The 15588-nt window shown below is 42.3% G+C and overlaps 8 protein-coding genes across 8 annotated transcripts; 5 read left to right on the top strand and 3 right to left on the bottom strand.

The window, feature by feature from the left end:
• Nucleotides 1-264: 264 nt before the first annotated feature.
• SAMD00019534_066690 (hypothetical protein) lies at nucleotides 265-1395 on the bottom strand (the record flags this gene model as incomplete). Its single annotated transcript, XM_012897781.1, has 1 exon — nucleotides 265-1395. A coding segment is annotated over one exon (1131 nt), but the record flags the coding sequence as incomplete, so codon positions are not given.
• A 346-nt stretch (nucleotides 1396-1741) lies between these two features.
• On the top strand, nucleotides 1742-4976 carry SAMD00019534_066680 (hypothetical protein; the record flags this gene model as incomplete). The annotated part of the gene is made up of 14 exons (XM_012897780.1): nucleotides 1742-1827; nucleotides 1905-1978; nucleotides 2042-2298; nucleotides 2367-2450; nucleotides 2532-2654; nucleotides 2745-2854; nucleotides 2962-3101; nucleotides 3238-3349; nucleotides 3421-3508; nucleotides 3579-3638; nucleotides 3729-3947; nucleotides 4048-4164; nucleotides 4242-4627; nucleotides 4715-4976. 14 exons carry the CDS (start codon nucleotides 1742-1744, stop codon nucleotides 4974-4976), a joined length of 2118 nt encoding a protein of 705 aa, XP_012753234.1.
• A 389-nt stretch (nucleotides 4977-5365) lies between these two features.
• On the bottom strand, nucleotides 5366-6080 carry SAMD00019534_066670 (hypothetical protein; the record flags this gene model as incomplete). The annotated part of the gene is made up of 2 exons (XM_012897779.1): nucleotides 5366-5657; nucleotides 5755-6080. The coding sequence occupies 2 exons, from the start codon at nucleotides 6078-6080 to the stop codon at nucleotides 5366-5368; spliced, it is 618 nt and encodes a 205-aa protein (XP_012753233.1).
• A 288-nt stretch (nucleotides 6081-6368) lies between these two features.
• SAMD00019534_066660 (hypothetical protein) lies at nucleotides 6369-7200 on the top strand (the record flags this gene model as incomplete). Its single annotated transcript, XM_012897778.1, has 3 exons — nucleotides 6369-6501; nucleotides 6585-6806; nucleotides 6890-7200. 3 exons carry the CDS (start codon nucleotides 6369-6371, stop codon nucleotides 7198-7200), a joined length of 666 nt encoding a protein of 221 aa, XP_012753232.1.
• A 1032-nt stretch (nucleotides 7201-8232) lies between these two features.
• On the top strand, nucleotides 8233-8643 carry SAMD00019534_066650 (hypothetical protein; the record flags this gene model as incomplete). The annotated part of the gene is made up of 1 exon (XM_012897777.1): nucleotides 8233-8643. One exon carries the CDS (start codon nucleotides 8233-8235, stop codon nucleotides 8641-8643), a length of 411 nt encoding a protein of 136 aa, XP_012753231.1.
• Nucleotides 8644-9108: 465 nt separating this feature from the next.
• Nucleotides 9109-10939, top strand: SAMD00019534_066640 (hypothetical protein; the record flags this gene model as incomplete). The annotated part of the gene is made up of 6 exons (XM_012897776.1): nucleotides 9109-9229; nucleotides 9299-9579; nucleotides 9672-9944; nucleotides 10023-10116; nucleotides 10202-10500; nucleotides 10565-10939. 6 exons carry the CDS (start codon nucleotides 9109-9111, stop codon nucleotides 10937-10939), a joined length of 1443 nt encoding a protein of 480 aa, XP_012753230.1.
• Nucleotides 10940-11343: 404 nt separating this feature from the next.
• Nucleotides 11344-13493, top strand: SAMD00019534_066630 (hypothetical protein; the record flags this gene model as incomplete). Its single annotated transcript, XM_012897775.1, has 4 exons — nucleotides 11344-11564; nucleotides 11647-11880; nucleotides 11946-12246; nucleotides 12312-13493. 4 exons carry the CDS (start codon nucleotides 11344-11346, stop codon nucleotides 13491-13493), a joined length of 1938 nt encoding a protein of 645 aa, XP_012753229.1.
• A 57-nt stretch (nucleotides 13494-13550) lies between these two features.
• Nucleotides 13551-14764, bottom strand: SAMD00019534_066620 (hypothetical protein; the record flags this gene model as incomplete). Its single annotated transcript, XM_012897774.1, has 2 exons — nucleotides 13551-14676; nucleotides 14727-14764. 2 exons carry the CDS (start codon nucleotides 14762-14764, stop codon nucleotides 13551-13553), a joined length of 1164 nt encoding a protein of 387 aa, XP_012753228.1.
• Nucleotides 14765-15588: the final 824 nt, after the last annotated feature.

The following is a 15588-nucleotide window of genomic DNA, read 5'->3' as shown; positions in this document are numbered from 1 at the left end:
TCTGCCCTCCCATGCGGCACACACCATTGCATCCACGAGGCAAATCAGACCCCCTGAGCATGAGAATGAATGAAGGCTCCCCACACTCCAAGATCAAGGAGGACCACACACCAAGATTTTTATTTGCAAAAAAGGTGAGCAGACGTCACCCGAGGGACTGTGTCCTTCAAATAGGTTAGGTGGATGCCGACCTTTGGCCCGCGAGTGTGTGAATGTACAGGTAACTTCCGGAAGTTGGATTGATTACCATCAATCAATCAATCACTGGTCTTCCCAACGAACAATGCCAATGGGCCATTGGGAAACTGGCAGACATATGTTACAGACTTGAGTAGGTTTGCCCTGGTCCATGCTGCATGACGATGATGGACCGTTGGAAATTCGAACACCATTGCATCCATCTCGATCACAAAGGTATCGCTTGAGGTATGCCTGTTGCGACTTACTCTGGACTGGCTCGCCACCCTTGGCCGATCTCCTGCCTTTGGACGACTTGGTGCTGCCGGCACTACCGCTGCTGACCACAGCACATCCTGGACAGACGCAATTGAAGAAGTACGAGTCGAACAGCTTTGTCTTGCGCTCTTCATTGGACAATGAGAGTTGGATGTAGTTGTAAGAGAGCTCGGTGCCCGCTGGTATATCGGCCAGGGCAATCATCGAGAGTGCGCCACCATCACCTTCACGATTCACTCGACACACATTCGGTTGACATGAATGATTAAAGTATGACGCCATGATGTATAATGCTGAGCCAACCGAGCTGTACTTGTATGGCTCCAATGTCAATCCAATCTCGTGAGTGTTGCACTCCAATACGCACATCAGTCTGACAAGGTCCATCTGAGTAAGTCCACGCAGTACCTCTGTCTTTGTTGCTGCCGTGCCCATGTTCAGTCCTTTCTCGAGGAATCGCGCCACTTTGCCAAGGTCAGCCATGCGACTCGCAGAGAATTGGTGACGATTGTCGCACAGTTGTAAGACATTATCGAATGACTCTGATGTTGGCGCCAGGTGTCTCATAACCAGCACACGTAGACAGAGCTTCAACATTGATTTGCAATCATTGTCAAACATTGAAGTCGATGCCAAACGTTGATATTGTTGACATTCGATTGAGTGCATCGGTGTATCCAATTCACGACATTCAATTGAGCAGTAATATGTCGTTTGACAAGTGTTACATCCATCCAATTGTGATGCTTGTGATGATGTACATAGTTGTCTCAGACAACGATGACATAGTTGTCTTGCTAGAGCATCTCTATAGTTGATTGTATGAGCAAATGGTTGTTCATAGAGCACTATTTCGCCTCGTACTATATCCTTTGAGGCAACCAAGTATCTTCCTCTTCCTTCTACATGCCGCTGTATTACTTTGTTATAATAATGCATCGAAGATAGATATTACATGTATGTATCTCTACACAATGTTGAGGTAATTACAAGTTGTCAAACTAGATTGAGCGAGTGAGGGAATGGAGAGAGTGGGGAGTAAGTGAGAACGAAAGTGGACGCGACCTTTCACCCACCCTTGAACAAGACTCAATTGAAGGTAATAACACCAAAGTGTAAGTTCAAAGTTAATAACTACATTATTGGAAACATACATAATTACAGATATATAATATACAGATACATAATAATATACAGATAGATATAATATACAGACAGATATTTATTAAATAGAGAGATAGTTTGGATATATACTATTGATAGGATATATCAAACACAACACCAAATGTCACAACAAGGAGAGGACACAGTCATGGCTACGACCAACGACACTAACAATGAACAGAGTCTCTTTAGATCCTATATCACACAGTATGTTATAATTGATTGATTGAATGAATGATTGAATGAATGATTGAATGAATACTAACTAAATAATGTAACAAAAGATACTTTACACAGTTGACAAGAGGATGCAAGGAGTCTCTAAAGAGTCATTCACTATATTGTATTCACAATCCATGTATGTTGTTGGTCCTCATTCAATCGATCAATCACTCCAACTCACTCACTAACCAACTCAAAGTATGTAACAAACCAGAGGAGGATGCCAACTTATCAGCTGTAAAGGCAATAGAATATGCAAAGACGTTCAAGGAGAAGTTCTTGTGCTCATATCTGAAGGATAAGGAGAGTTTGATCTTTAGGAAGAATGAGGAGTCCATATTAGTATATCTTAAACGATGCCAACAGAAACAGGCATACACCTTCATCATTGTGTCCATCAAGGAGCACTTCTCACTTCCCTCCCAGGTAGAAGAGATAGCAAACAACAATCCTATCGTATGTCATTCTCTCTCAAGCCATCGACAATGCACCATCCACTTACTCATCCACTCTATCAACAACAGAGGCAGGCAAACGACACCTTTGATTACTTTAAAGGACTGAACCTGAAGGACACCAGGGAAATCTTTGACATCATTATGTCACTGGTAAGTCCACTAAACAGACAGATAGACTGCCAGACATCACTCACTCACTCACTGACTCACTCAATCAATCATATGATTCAGAATCGTGATGATGTCACCAAAGCATTGTTGGACTCACTTAGCGATCTTAGTGCATACCTCAGGTTCAACTCTTCTTCATTCACTACACCAACCTCATTGATATCATTTGTACTTCTCCTATCGGTATGTCATTATCATTGTCATTGTCACATGTATCCATCCAACAATGTTACTAACCTATCTCACTCTCAATCAATCACGCCATCCATCCAGAACCCATTCATCAACGATATTGATCACATCAGGATGTTTGAGAATCTCTGCATTGGAATATACCAACTGATACCTTCACTGCTGTCTGTGTTTGGGGAGTGGCTATCAACGTAAGAATGAACACTGGAATACTCAAACGATCAATTGATCAATCAATCATGCTAACATCTTCCATTCCAAACATTCATTCATCGCCATGTGATTGGACACTTGACAGATTCTCAAAGGATCACTTCACTCAAACATTGACCAACTTCCAGCAGTTCATATCTGTGCGATTGTTGACATCTGATGAGAAGCTGGAGCTCAACACTGACAAACCAATCATTGGCGCATGTGCATTCATGCAGCTTCTGGGTATGCATGCAAACTATAGTTGCTCACATTTGGTCCATCCATTCATTCATCACTAATTGATTGCTCATTATCCATTACATCATTCCATCCATCTATCCATCGATCACATCCACCATCCATCATCCACATCGATCAGACAACATCAACATCAAGAAGAAATACGTCGACTATAGGGATTTCTACAATGACATGGTCAACAACAACCTGAACCTAAGAGTGGACATCATGAACTATACCGCCGACACAGGGTACATATTGATTGATGCTGATTGACTGACAACATATAACTAACTCTACCTCTATCAATCAATGAATGTAGCTTCTCTTATACCAAGTATCCATTCATTTTGAATACATTTGTAAAGAGCACCTATCTACAAGTGGAGTATACGATACAGCAGGATCTGGTATGTTATATATGATGGACTGGAGTTGAACAACACGACACTAACATCATCACTCACTACACTACCTCAGCCAGAGTATTTGGTATTCCAAGTCCGCAGAGATAATATTATACACGACGCATTGAACAATGTAAGACAGGACAAGTGGATGGATGGCTGACAATCCATTCAATCAATCACAATGATATGCTGACACAAACTTAACCAACGATGACTCTAGATTCAAAACCACAAGTATGACATGAAGAAGGAACTAAAGATCAAGTTTAAAGGTGAGGAGGGTATCGATCAAGGTGGCGTCCAGAAGGAGTTCTTCCAGATTGTGGTGCGCAAGATATTCGATCCAGAGTTTGGAATGTTCATATATAATGAGAGGCTAAGGACATGGTGGTTCAACACCAACTCATTGGACAAGCTAGAGTTTGAACTGATTGGAATCGTAAGTTTGGTCTTTGACTGGCTCGCCAACCAATGTAGTCTGGTTGACTGATCAACGCCAACCTAACATAATATATATATTGGATCATCATCCAATGTAGATACTTGGCCTGGCACTGTACAACTCAATCATCTTGGACGTCCACTTCCCCTTGGTAGTCTACAAGAAGCTGCTTGGATATCCTGTGGACATTGACGACGTGGAGTCAGTGGAGCCGGTATGTTGGAGCCAGACGACAATCGCCACACAGTGATCATTCATACTCACAAACAACAATCACAATCACAATCACAGGAGATCTATAGGTCGATGATCAAGATGCGAGACACTACCGATGATGTCTCACAATGGTCAACATACTTCTCGGTGACCTATGACAACTTTGGCGAGACAAAGGTGCACGAGCTCAAGCCAGGTGGCGACAACATCCTGGTCGACAATTCGAACAAAGAGGAGTATCTGACATTGTACACAAACTACCTGCTCAACATATCCATATCAAAGCAATGGGTAGAGTTTTACAAAGGTTTCCAACTGGTGTGCGACTCTCCATTCCTTCGTCTACTAAGACCACAAGAACTGGAAGACTTGATATGTGGAGTTGAGGACTTGGACTTTACCGAACTGGAGAAGGTTGTCATCTACGAAGGTGGCTACACGAACCAAGATCAGACCATAAAGTATGTTGTTGTGGTCTATCTCCCACTAACCCATAATGGTTGTGGATCAATCTCTAACAATCATTGTCCTATCAATCAATCAATTAGATACTTCTGGGAGACAATACATGGATTATCCAACGAGATGAAGAAGAAGTTCTTGTCATTCTCGACTGGCTGCGATCGAGTGCCCTATGGTGGACTGTCCAAGATGCACTTCTCAATCCACAAACAAATCGATAGTGATCGTTTGCCATCCGCTCACACCTGCTTCAATGCGCTCATCCTGCCATGCTACCCAACCAAAGAGAAGCTCGAAGAACGTCTAATCAAAGCCCTTAACAATGCCGAGGGATTTGGTTTAAAGTAGTAGTATCACCTCAATCCCCCCCCTCATGCCTCATTCAGCAAGCTCTCTCTCTACATCTCTCTCCCTCTTACTGTCTCGCCTACATTTGCGGACTGCTACCCTCCCAAACCTATCCTCTCTCTCTCTACTCTTTTGAATAAACAGCTGCAGACGTATTAACATTAGACAAACAAGTACATTGGTGTCACGGTGGTATGTACGAACACCTTTACTCTAAAACGAGTTTGTATTCTCCATCGACATGAACAAAGTTGTTGACGATTTGGCAAATATTGTTTAGATTGGTTCTGTTATGATTTGGAAATAAAGGTACATGTCCAAGGTTAGACAAAGAGAGAGAGAGTCAGTTTGGAGTGATAGAGATTAGTCACTCGCGAGCATACTAATACTTACTCAATATCCTCCCTTGAGTGATTTCCTTGTTCGAGAAGGCGCATGGTCTTGTTGTTGATCGTCTTGTTTTGGCAGATGAGGCGAATCTCATCCATCACCAAAGCAGGGAAGTTGCTGCGAAGGAAGTTAGTCATACATCTGGAGAAGTGGTAGGTGATCTCATTGAAGTCTGTGATCTCGCGGAAGCTCTGCACATATATAGCCGATCGGCTCTCTATCATCTTTCCCTCCTTGTCAAAGGTTGTAGGTGGTCTAACTCTTCCAATAAAGTGATAGTAATGATTGGGCCTACAATGCAATGTTTGTTTGATTGTTTGATTGAGTGAATGAGTCAGTGAGTGAGCAAGAGCAAGGAACAAAGAGCATGCTCTGGACAATAACATACTTGAATGGATACTCCATCTCGAGAGAGTCTGTGAAGTAGGCAAAGAGACGGTCGGTACCATCTGATATTTGCAAGGTGACACTGCGATGTGTGGCGTCACTCTTGGTGGATGTATTCTCTTTGTACTGAGGGTTCTCTGTGAGGATGAAACCAACAACCTCTATCAACTCCACCTTTTTCTCTGATGTTTCGTTCATGAACAGACCTACAAACTCTCCAGCACCAGTCTTCCTTTGCTCCAAGTTATGATACTGCAATATAGTCATTGGGACACATGGAATTGGTGCATGTGCTACTTTCTCTAAATTTCCTTGTTGCTCTGCCATGATATAAAGATTGTTTGATTGATTGATTGATATGTGTATATGTATGTTATTATTATAATAGAGAGATAAATGAATGTGAAGTTATGTTTGGTTGAAGATTTTGATAAAGTTGGCGCGAAACTTGAATCCAATCTTTTCCAAGAATAAATCGAACTTCCAATTTGAGTTTCAAACACTTTTTGGTTGAGTTGTTGAGGAAAAACGAACGAATAAACAAAAAGACACTAACAATAACGTTAAATCTTCATCACGATCACATTGTAATAATAACTACATACATTATATAACATGAGCGACTTTAATAAGAAGAAGACACTGCATCCATTGTCAAGAAAGGCAAAGAGAGTCACAAGAGAGGGCTTCAGAGTTGTAAAGAAGGTCAAGCAAGTCTCTGCAAAGAACAAGGAACAGACTGTATTGTGTATGTCTATCTCGCACTGGCATATATCCATCGTCTACCTCATACTCACCTCGCTCATTCAATCAATCATTGACCTACAACAGATCACAAGGTGATGTGGTTCAAGTCAAAGATAGAAGAACAACCAAAGAGAGTATACTCAGCAAGAGAGATTGCAGGATTCATTGAGGAATATATTCAGAGGAATGATGATCAGTTGTTGGATCTAGAGGATATTAAGCGCAAGGTTAACAGATCAAACACGACCGACTTGTTGCAATCACTCAAGGATAATGAGACGTTGCAGTTCAATAAGGAGGGTTACCGTATGTATACATACTCATCGATGTGATCAATCAATCAATCATTCAATCAATCATACTAATGAATGAGTTGCAATGAATAATAGTCGTACCTGATATATCAAGAGTAGCAGCAGTCAAGTGGCTGACAGAGTGGGATGGAAATATGAAGGTTATAACCAATCTGCCAATGAAGAGATTCAAGGCAGTACAAGCTGAAGATGAAATAGAGACTACTACCACAACTACGACTACAACGACAACAGACAACAACAATGAAGATGAAACAATGAAATCAACACCATCCAAACCATCTCTACGTACTCAACTGGAATCACCTGCTACATCCAATCCATTTGCCTCGCTCTCCAAGTCACTTTTGCAACAACCAGTGTCCACCTCGACGCCAATGACATAAATCTTGCATCATACAGTTATTTGTTATCAATGATCTTCATCCCTCTCCCTTATGACACACAGTCCTCCACGATTGAACAACACATGCCACCTTGATCCTCCATTGAGGGCCAACAACACAATGGACATGTCTACTACTATAATTTGTATTATTCATCTGATTGATTGTCATATTATACATGGAGTATGAGTCATGTGTTGACTTCAAATATGGTATGACTGGTTGATTGATTAATTGAGTTAGTGAGTGAGTGATTGGAATCATTCCAGAGTTTGATTGATTGAGTGAGTAACCCATGTTGATCATTGAATGACTATAACTAGATTGGTCCATTGCAAAGTCAGAGTCAGTTTGGACAACTCACCTGAAGACTTCAAGAGTATTGTTACACAATTACGTAAATCGTTTGTAAATGAATGAATCAGTCTGTGTGGGGATGCTTTTCAATTTTTATTTATTTAATTTTGAATTTGTGTTGAGTTGTGTGAGTGAATGTGACGACTTGGCTCAGCGAATAACATTGTCGCTAAGTCTAAGTACTTTGGTTTTCTCTCACAAGTCAGGATCACACATACAAAGGATTTAAAGAGTGTGTATATTATTACATCATCAACAACATGTCTGTCTGTCAACATGCTACTGCTACTACTGTTCGCGATAAACAACAACAATCAATCAATCATTCAAACTACAACAATATCAACAATATCAACAATATGATATGACGACTTGGATAAATCACATAATCATGTCAATGTCAAGATTGTACATATACAACAAAACGAACGATGATGATCAAATGGGTGAATGATTGCGATTCAATCACAGCAGATAGTACAACACATAACAGAGACACATTCTTTGTTTCATTCATTCATTCAACTTCAGCAGCGAGCAACAACAACAGCATCATCAATAACAACAACAAATGAACAACAGATAGCATTAGCATTGAGATCAGCGACATAGCATAAGACTAAAGAATGAAATGGCTAACAAACATTACTTCTCCTAATATAACAAACAAACAGAATGTCAACAGAGCTCATTTGGAACGTCATCGCCCCAACCAACGCCTACAAGATCACCAGATGTGGTGTTTCTTTCTCGTCCGAGCCAGGCAACCTCCGCAACAGACACTCGATCAAGTACTCTGGTTTGGCCAGACGCAAGGTCATTGACGTCTCCACCAACGCCAAGGGTGCCATCGTCTTGTCTGCCAAGCGCACCAAGAAGGCCGCCAACCCAGCCACCGCTTTCGGCAAGGTCCAGTTGTCCAACAACTACAGATCCTCCGCCAAGGCTGTCCGTTCCACCGCCTCTGGCTACGCCCCAGAGCTCCGTGCTGCTGCCCTCGGTCGTCTCCACCGTCTCAGAAAGACCGCCAACAATGCTGCCCGCATCCAGCGTGCTGCCGCCAAGAAGGCCGCCCCAGCCAACTAAAGCGCCCCACCCCAGCTAAATAAATTCTGAATACACTTTAAATCCAGCAGCCAACACCCAATCAATCTCAAAGGACTACCTACTACTACTGCTCCTCCTTTTGTTTCTTTCGTCTTCCTCTTTCATGCATTCATTGAAGTCATCATCGTCTAAGCTTTGGATTTGATTCGCCAGACCTCCCACAGACGCGCCAAGTGTTGAACCCCACGACACTCTTGTCAACAATAATGCATTCTCATAACAATTATTGATTTTTTGTGAAGATTCCCTCTCTGATCATTCACCACGCACAGTCCTTTCAACTTCATGAATCTGTTTCACAAGTAGTAGTATTGTTGTTGTAATAATAGTTGTAGTTTATAAACGATATATATATAGTATATAGTAGGATTGACATATAATATATAAAGTCATAATCGATAGGATATATATAGATAGATCACAACAAACAAACAAACATACAAAATGAGCAAAGAGCCAACGACCAATGGTTCGACAAATGAAGAGGAGGATATTTGGGGACAGATACTGAAGGAGTCATCAAACAAGGCGAACTACTTTGAGACAAAGAATGTCATTATGTTGGGTAAGTGATTGAATGATTGAATGAATGAATGAATGAGCGACACTCGACATTAACCTTAATGATACACAGGCGATCCAAACTCTGGTGGCACGTCATTGTTGGCAAAGTTCCAACCAGTGTCTGATGTGGAGCAGTTGCGTGGCATTGCACTGAGCTATACGTTCTGTGATGTGTATGAGGAGGAGAACAGCGAGGAGCCTATTGGACGAACCAACTTTTGGACTCTAGAGGGAGAGACTGCGCATCATGACCTGCTCAAGTTTGCTCTCACACCAGACAACATTGCACACTCAATGATCGTCATCACACTGGACTTTTCACAGCCATGGAACATCGTCGACTCACTCAAGGTATGTTCGTGCTGATCGTTCATGATCAATCAATCGATTGATCAATCACATTCATTTGCTCACATACACGCGCGTACCTCCTCACCTTACAGAAATGGCTGGGCATTGTAGAGTCACATATAAAGTCGATAGGATCGTCACAGAAGCAACTTATGAAGGGACTGGACGACAAGCTGATGATCAAGTGGCATCAGTATGTTGAGCCTCCACAGAACAGTGCGGCTGCACCACTGACGAACGCACAGAAGAAGAAGAAGAGAAAGGTTGTGCACGCACCCATCGAAGACATCAGCGTACTTCCACCACTAGGCGAGGATATACTCAGCCACAACCTTGGCGTACCAGTACTGGTCGTTTGCTGCAAGGTAAGTCATGTACATGTTCGAGGTGTGAGGTATGAGGAGTCATTCACTGATCAATCAATCAATCACAATCAAACATAGAGTGACTCTGTTGTAATGTTAGAAAAGGATTTCGATTATAAGGACGACCTGTTTGATTATATCCAACAATACCTCAGAAGGATATGTATAAGGTGTATGTATCCAAGGAGCCATGAGGTCCACGCGAGGCCTCCCTCAATCACTCACCAACACTCAATCACTAAATCACTCATTCATAGATGGAGCAGGACTGATTTATACATCAGCCAGGAAGGACATAAACTGTGATGTAGCATTAGAGTATATAGAGAATATGTTGTTTGGATACGAGCTAAAGTCACGTACACAACTCTTGGAGAAGGACCAGCTCTTTGTCCCAGCAGGTTGGGACTCACTGGCCAAGATCACCATGGACTTTGAGAACCAAAAGGTGTGCAAAGACGTCGAGGAGCTCTACGAGAATGTTGTAAAAAAGCCAAGTATTATAAAGCGAAGAGAGATGAACCAGAATGCCAACGTGATCGCAGACGATGACCAGGTAAGATATAACACACTCACTCCAACTTGGACTGGACGACTGACTGATCAATCATATATATTAGGAATTCCTGGCAAAGATAAAGAATAATGTAGAGAATGAACCATCTGAGCCATCGAAGGACACTGCCAACAATGCGGGCAACAGCAGCAATAGTATGGTTGGAGAGCAGAAGGTGGTTGAGTCAGGCTCATCCAGTCCTCTGAGGAACAGTGGAAGCACGACACCACCAAGCAGCACACCACCAGCCGAGAAGGCAGTGTTGGCAAACTTCTTCACGAGCTTGATCTCCAAGGACAGGACGAGCAAAGGACCCGGAGGTGCCAAGGACCTCAAGGCATCCCTCACAGCACCACTGCCAGCCTCATCCAACTCTGTCAGACAGGATGCGCAGAAGCAGCTCGAGAAGATGCAACAGCAACAGCAGCAGAAGAAGTGAGTTGGTTGTCTGTCCAGTTGTCCACTCATCATTCATCATCACCGCCAAACATAACGACAATACTATCCAACCATCCATTCCATCATTCCACCTTATATCCTATTCAATAAACTCATGAGTAAAACAGTAACCATCATCCGCCAGACCCGCCAATTGGATGTTGTGGTGTGTGCCTGTCATCACACCCTTTCAACTCACACACTTCTGATCAATCACACACTCTTGATCACTCACTGAATGATCAATCACAGACGATGATCAATGTTACTAAATTGACATTGTATTGTTAACAATATTAATTAACAAGAAGTAATAATTAGAGATCCATGGATAGAGCTGTGGAGTTCTTGGAGGATTGCGACCTCAATCCAAAATACAAGGAAGTGAAACATGGATCAAGAAATATGTTTGCCGGCATCATTATGCTGTTCTACTTGCCATTGTTATTCATATATTTATATTATACTATACAGCCACAATATGGATCATTACCATCATGTTGTGCATGTGCCAATATGATCACACCCAGCAACTCATGGGTCTACATGGCAGTGAACGATACCTGTTCAAACAGTACATCATGCAAGAATTACATCCAAACACAGTTAAAGTTGAACTGTGATGCGTATGTACATTCAATCATTCATTGTCATCATTCAATCAATCATACTAATACTCATACTCTACTTGAATGAATGAATGATTAGTGCACTTCAATATCTTCCAGTTCCAGATTATAACATTACAATCAATATTGCTCAGATTGGATGTGTTGGAATGAAACCAGGTGATACTTGTGACTCTGCTTGTATGGATGTATCCAATCGATGGATAACCAACCTAGACTACACCTATGAGGACAACAGAGATCAAGCAAAGATAAGATGTCCCTTCCAAATTGGTGCATGTGACTTCAAAGCAGTTTATAGTGCTCAAGAATCGTAAGTCAAACTGATGAATGATTGATTGAAAGACGTTTCAACTGACCAATCAATCATACATATAGTGTCCCGCATGCAGTATGTAGATACCCTGAGATCAGTGGTATACTAACAAAGTTGGGTGCTGGACTTGGATTGCTGAATGGTACATTGATCACATTCAGGTTGTTGTTACGTGCATGGTGGAATAGGATTGGAAGGAATGGTGATGCAAGTGGCACTATCAATGACTACTGGAAAGGACTATTGATTGGATTGATCTTCAACTACCTTGGCATTGCATATCTTACCGTGGCCACAGGAATCAACAAACGTTTCCGATATGGAGGTCAACTAGCTATTGGATTCCTAATCATATTCTTCAAGGTAACTAACCACCTCTCAATCATACAACTTTGGAACTATCCCTGACCCTTACTCCCCACCCCAAGTCACCATTCACTGTATACCTGATCATTATATTCTCACAATATTGGACACCAATGACGATTTTGTTCACACTTGGATGCCTTGGAGTATCAATTCTGATCAGGACAACTTATAACTTGTTGAACTTGGAGATTTATTCACGTAATTGTGTAGTGATGTCACAGGATATGGATCGATTCGAGAATGATGAGGTGATTGAGTATGTACCACCTGATCGTATCAAACCTGTACTCTACTCCAAATGGCGACACTTCCTCATTGGATTAGCATTCAATCTATTCGCACTCTATCCATTGTTGAGACATAATCTCAAAAGATACAGTGGTATGAAGGCTGGATTCTACTGCTCAATCTCCATTGGAACGTTGTTAATCGCTTGGACCACATTATATGCAATTGATGGCTGGCAATACTTCACCTTCAACTTCCCATTCCCTTTGTACAAAGCAGCGCGATCATCAAACAATGGCGATGGAAGTGATAGTGGAGGAGGTACCAACAACACAGCGAGTAGTGAAGGGGCGAGTTCATCACTAAACATGGACACGGCATCATTGCGACAACTTTATATAACATCCATTCTCCAGTCAACATACTTTGCCGTCACATGGTCTGTTACCATGGTCATCGTATACCATCTCTCGCTATTCATCAAGTATCTGCCAGAGACTGGATCAATCCTGCCTTCATTCATGCGCAGGCCACTGGGCACCAAGACACAGTTCCACATCGGCTTCATGGTGAGCATCCTCCCATTGGTATTCACATACTTTTGCTTCTTCTTCTTCAAGCTCGTGCCCTACGTCACCAGACCCCTGCCCAGCTCCCCGGACGATTGCTCCTTCCCCGGATGGTCATTGATCATACCAATGACCGGAATCATTCCAGCGATAGCACTGTTCATATTCGCGCGAACTGAACGCTTTAGATATGGATCACTGACAGCGATCGGTGTCAGTCTGATCGTGTTCTGTCTGGGTACATCAGCACTGTTATTCAACTATTGTCTGGGATCTACTCAAGACATCTACTATCCTGGCTCGTGGTTTGTCGGTTTGATTGGCACCTACATCCTGATCTACGGCTCGATTCGGCCCAATCCCATATTCATACTAGACAAACGAGAGCCAGGTGTCGAGTACTTTGAAGATGAACGATTACTCGTTGACAAGTCATTGAACTAAACTATAATATGTTTGATTGATTTCATTGTTGTTGTACTTGCACCTCATCCACTCCACTCACCATCTAGCATAGTGAACCTCAGTGAATGAGTGAATGTCGATGGCAAGACGTTCGCCAGAGTCGAGGAGTAGCTCGCCAGTGACACGTCCAACGATTTGGTGGAAGCTGGACATGACCAGACCAAAGTTGTTGTGCTCCCACTTCTTCTTGATCGGTGTGAATGTCAATGGTTGCTCGCCAAAACGTCCATGCTTGCAGACGAATCGCCAAGGCGCCATGAGGTCCTTATCGTCGTACTCAAACTCGATGTGGCCAAGCTTGTGAATGACTCCATCCACATTGATTGCATTCTCTGTATGAGTTGACAGGTCGCCAAAGCCTGAGCCCAAGTTCAAGCCAATTGCGCGACCATCGGCCGCCTTGCCCCAGCTTGTACTCCAAATCCAGAAGCTGTTGTAATCCCAAACTCCTCTTCCCCAATCCATAATTCCAAATGCCATGTTGTTCTTGTTGTCCTTGATGTCCTTGTCGTTGTTGTCATTGTTTGATTGTTGCTGCGGCAGGTACTCCTTGCCATTGATTTGTAGTGAGCCAGTGACAGGGATCAGGTTGGTCTTGCGATTGTAAAAGAAGTTGTCCTTGCCGATTGGCGTGCTCAGCACTACGGACTCTCTGTTTGGCGACAGGTCAAAGTGGAGATTGGCCACAATTCCAAGCTTTGCGCTGGTCACTTGAATATGATGAATGACTGACTTTTGTTGTTGATCGGTGTTGCCACTGTCGCCCTCAACGTCAAAGTGTAGTTTGAACTTGGAGGATGAGTATGCAATGTGCTGGCCATGTTGGCAGCTATCTCGTGGCAGACCCAGACTCTTTAGCAACGATGGCGATGTGATCTCCTCACACAACTGTTGCTTGTTGTCCTTGTTGGCATCGTCAAACTCAATGATGAATGTTTGGAAGTTTGTGACGTAGCCAAGGTCGATGGCGGCCACTGCAAAGTAGAAAGTAGGTCCTCCAACAGCGTAATAGTTCCAAGACTTCAATCTGAATGCCGATCTGAACCTTGACAACACATCAGGATTGTACTTCAACAAAGGTTGTCTGCACCATCCCCTATGTACCAACTGTCCCTTCTTGTCCAGCAGGTCATCACCATGATTGGTGATCTCATTCTGTTCACTAATGTTGACGTCAGTAGCTACATCATTCAATCAACAGATTGAACTTACTCTATTGTATCACGCGAGTACTTTACGTGAGTGGACATTTCAAGCCAACGAGGTAGTATTGTCTTTTGGTATATCTTCTCAAAGAGTATCAAGAATACAAATACAGGGAAGGTGATTGTAAGAAATATACCTCTACTAACTGTCTTTATCTTTGTCAATAATCTACAAAGTATTGATTCGTTGTCGTCACCGCTAGTCTTGGGCCTTCTTTCTTCTGTTGTTGTTGATGGTGACTTCATCGTTGATATATAGATCGTATGATCGTTTGATAGAGACTATCACGTAGGAGTGAGTGAGTTGATTGATGTTGTTATTGATGTTGATGTGATTGATGTGGATACATTGTGGTCGATCCAACCATCCTTCATTCAATCAAACACACTACTACATTTGCAACATCTTCAAATTGAATTGAACTGCACAACCCATCCAACTATCCACCCCCATCAATGGTACAAGTTCACTTGTAGGCTTTGATTGTTGAAGGAGTAGATCTTTAGATTGTTTACATAAAACGGATAAAATAAGGGGTTACACCAAATATAGGATAGGATAGGATATATGGATTGTTTCGGCCCGATGGAGAGGAGCTCTTTATATCTATGTGAACCTAATGACCTGGTCTCAATCATTAGAGCCATGACTCTATCTTTTAGCTGAGACTTGGGTTGTCAAATTGTTGATGACACTATTGCTTAATGGATAATGAGTTTGACAACTCAACTCAAATGATAACTTTGAGGCTCCGCATCTTGATTATGCCTTCCTCAAGATAATTGATATGTAGAGAGAAGTAGATCATGGATGGACAGTGTCGTTGAGTTGTTCCGCACACATTACTTGTTTGTCTATCTTGACAAAG

This window comes from Acytostelium subglobosum (assembly GCF_000787575.1).
Source record: "Acytostelium subglobosum LB1 DNA, scaffold: scaffold13, whole genome shotgun sequence".
NCBI lineage: Eukaryota > Evosea > Eumycetozoa > Acytosteliales > Acytosteliaceae > Acytostelium > Acytostelium subglobosum.
The sequence above is the reverse complement of the archived record's forward strand: the minus strand, read 5'-3'. Positions and strand labels throughout refer to the sequence as shown.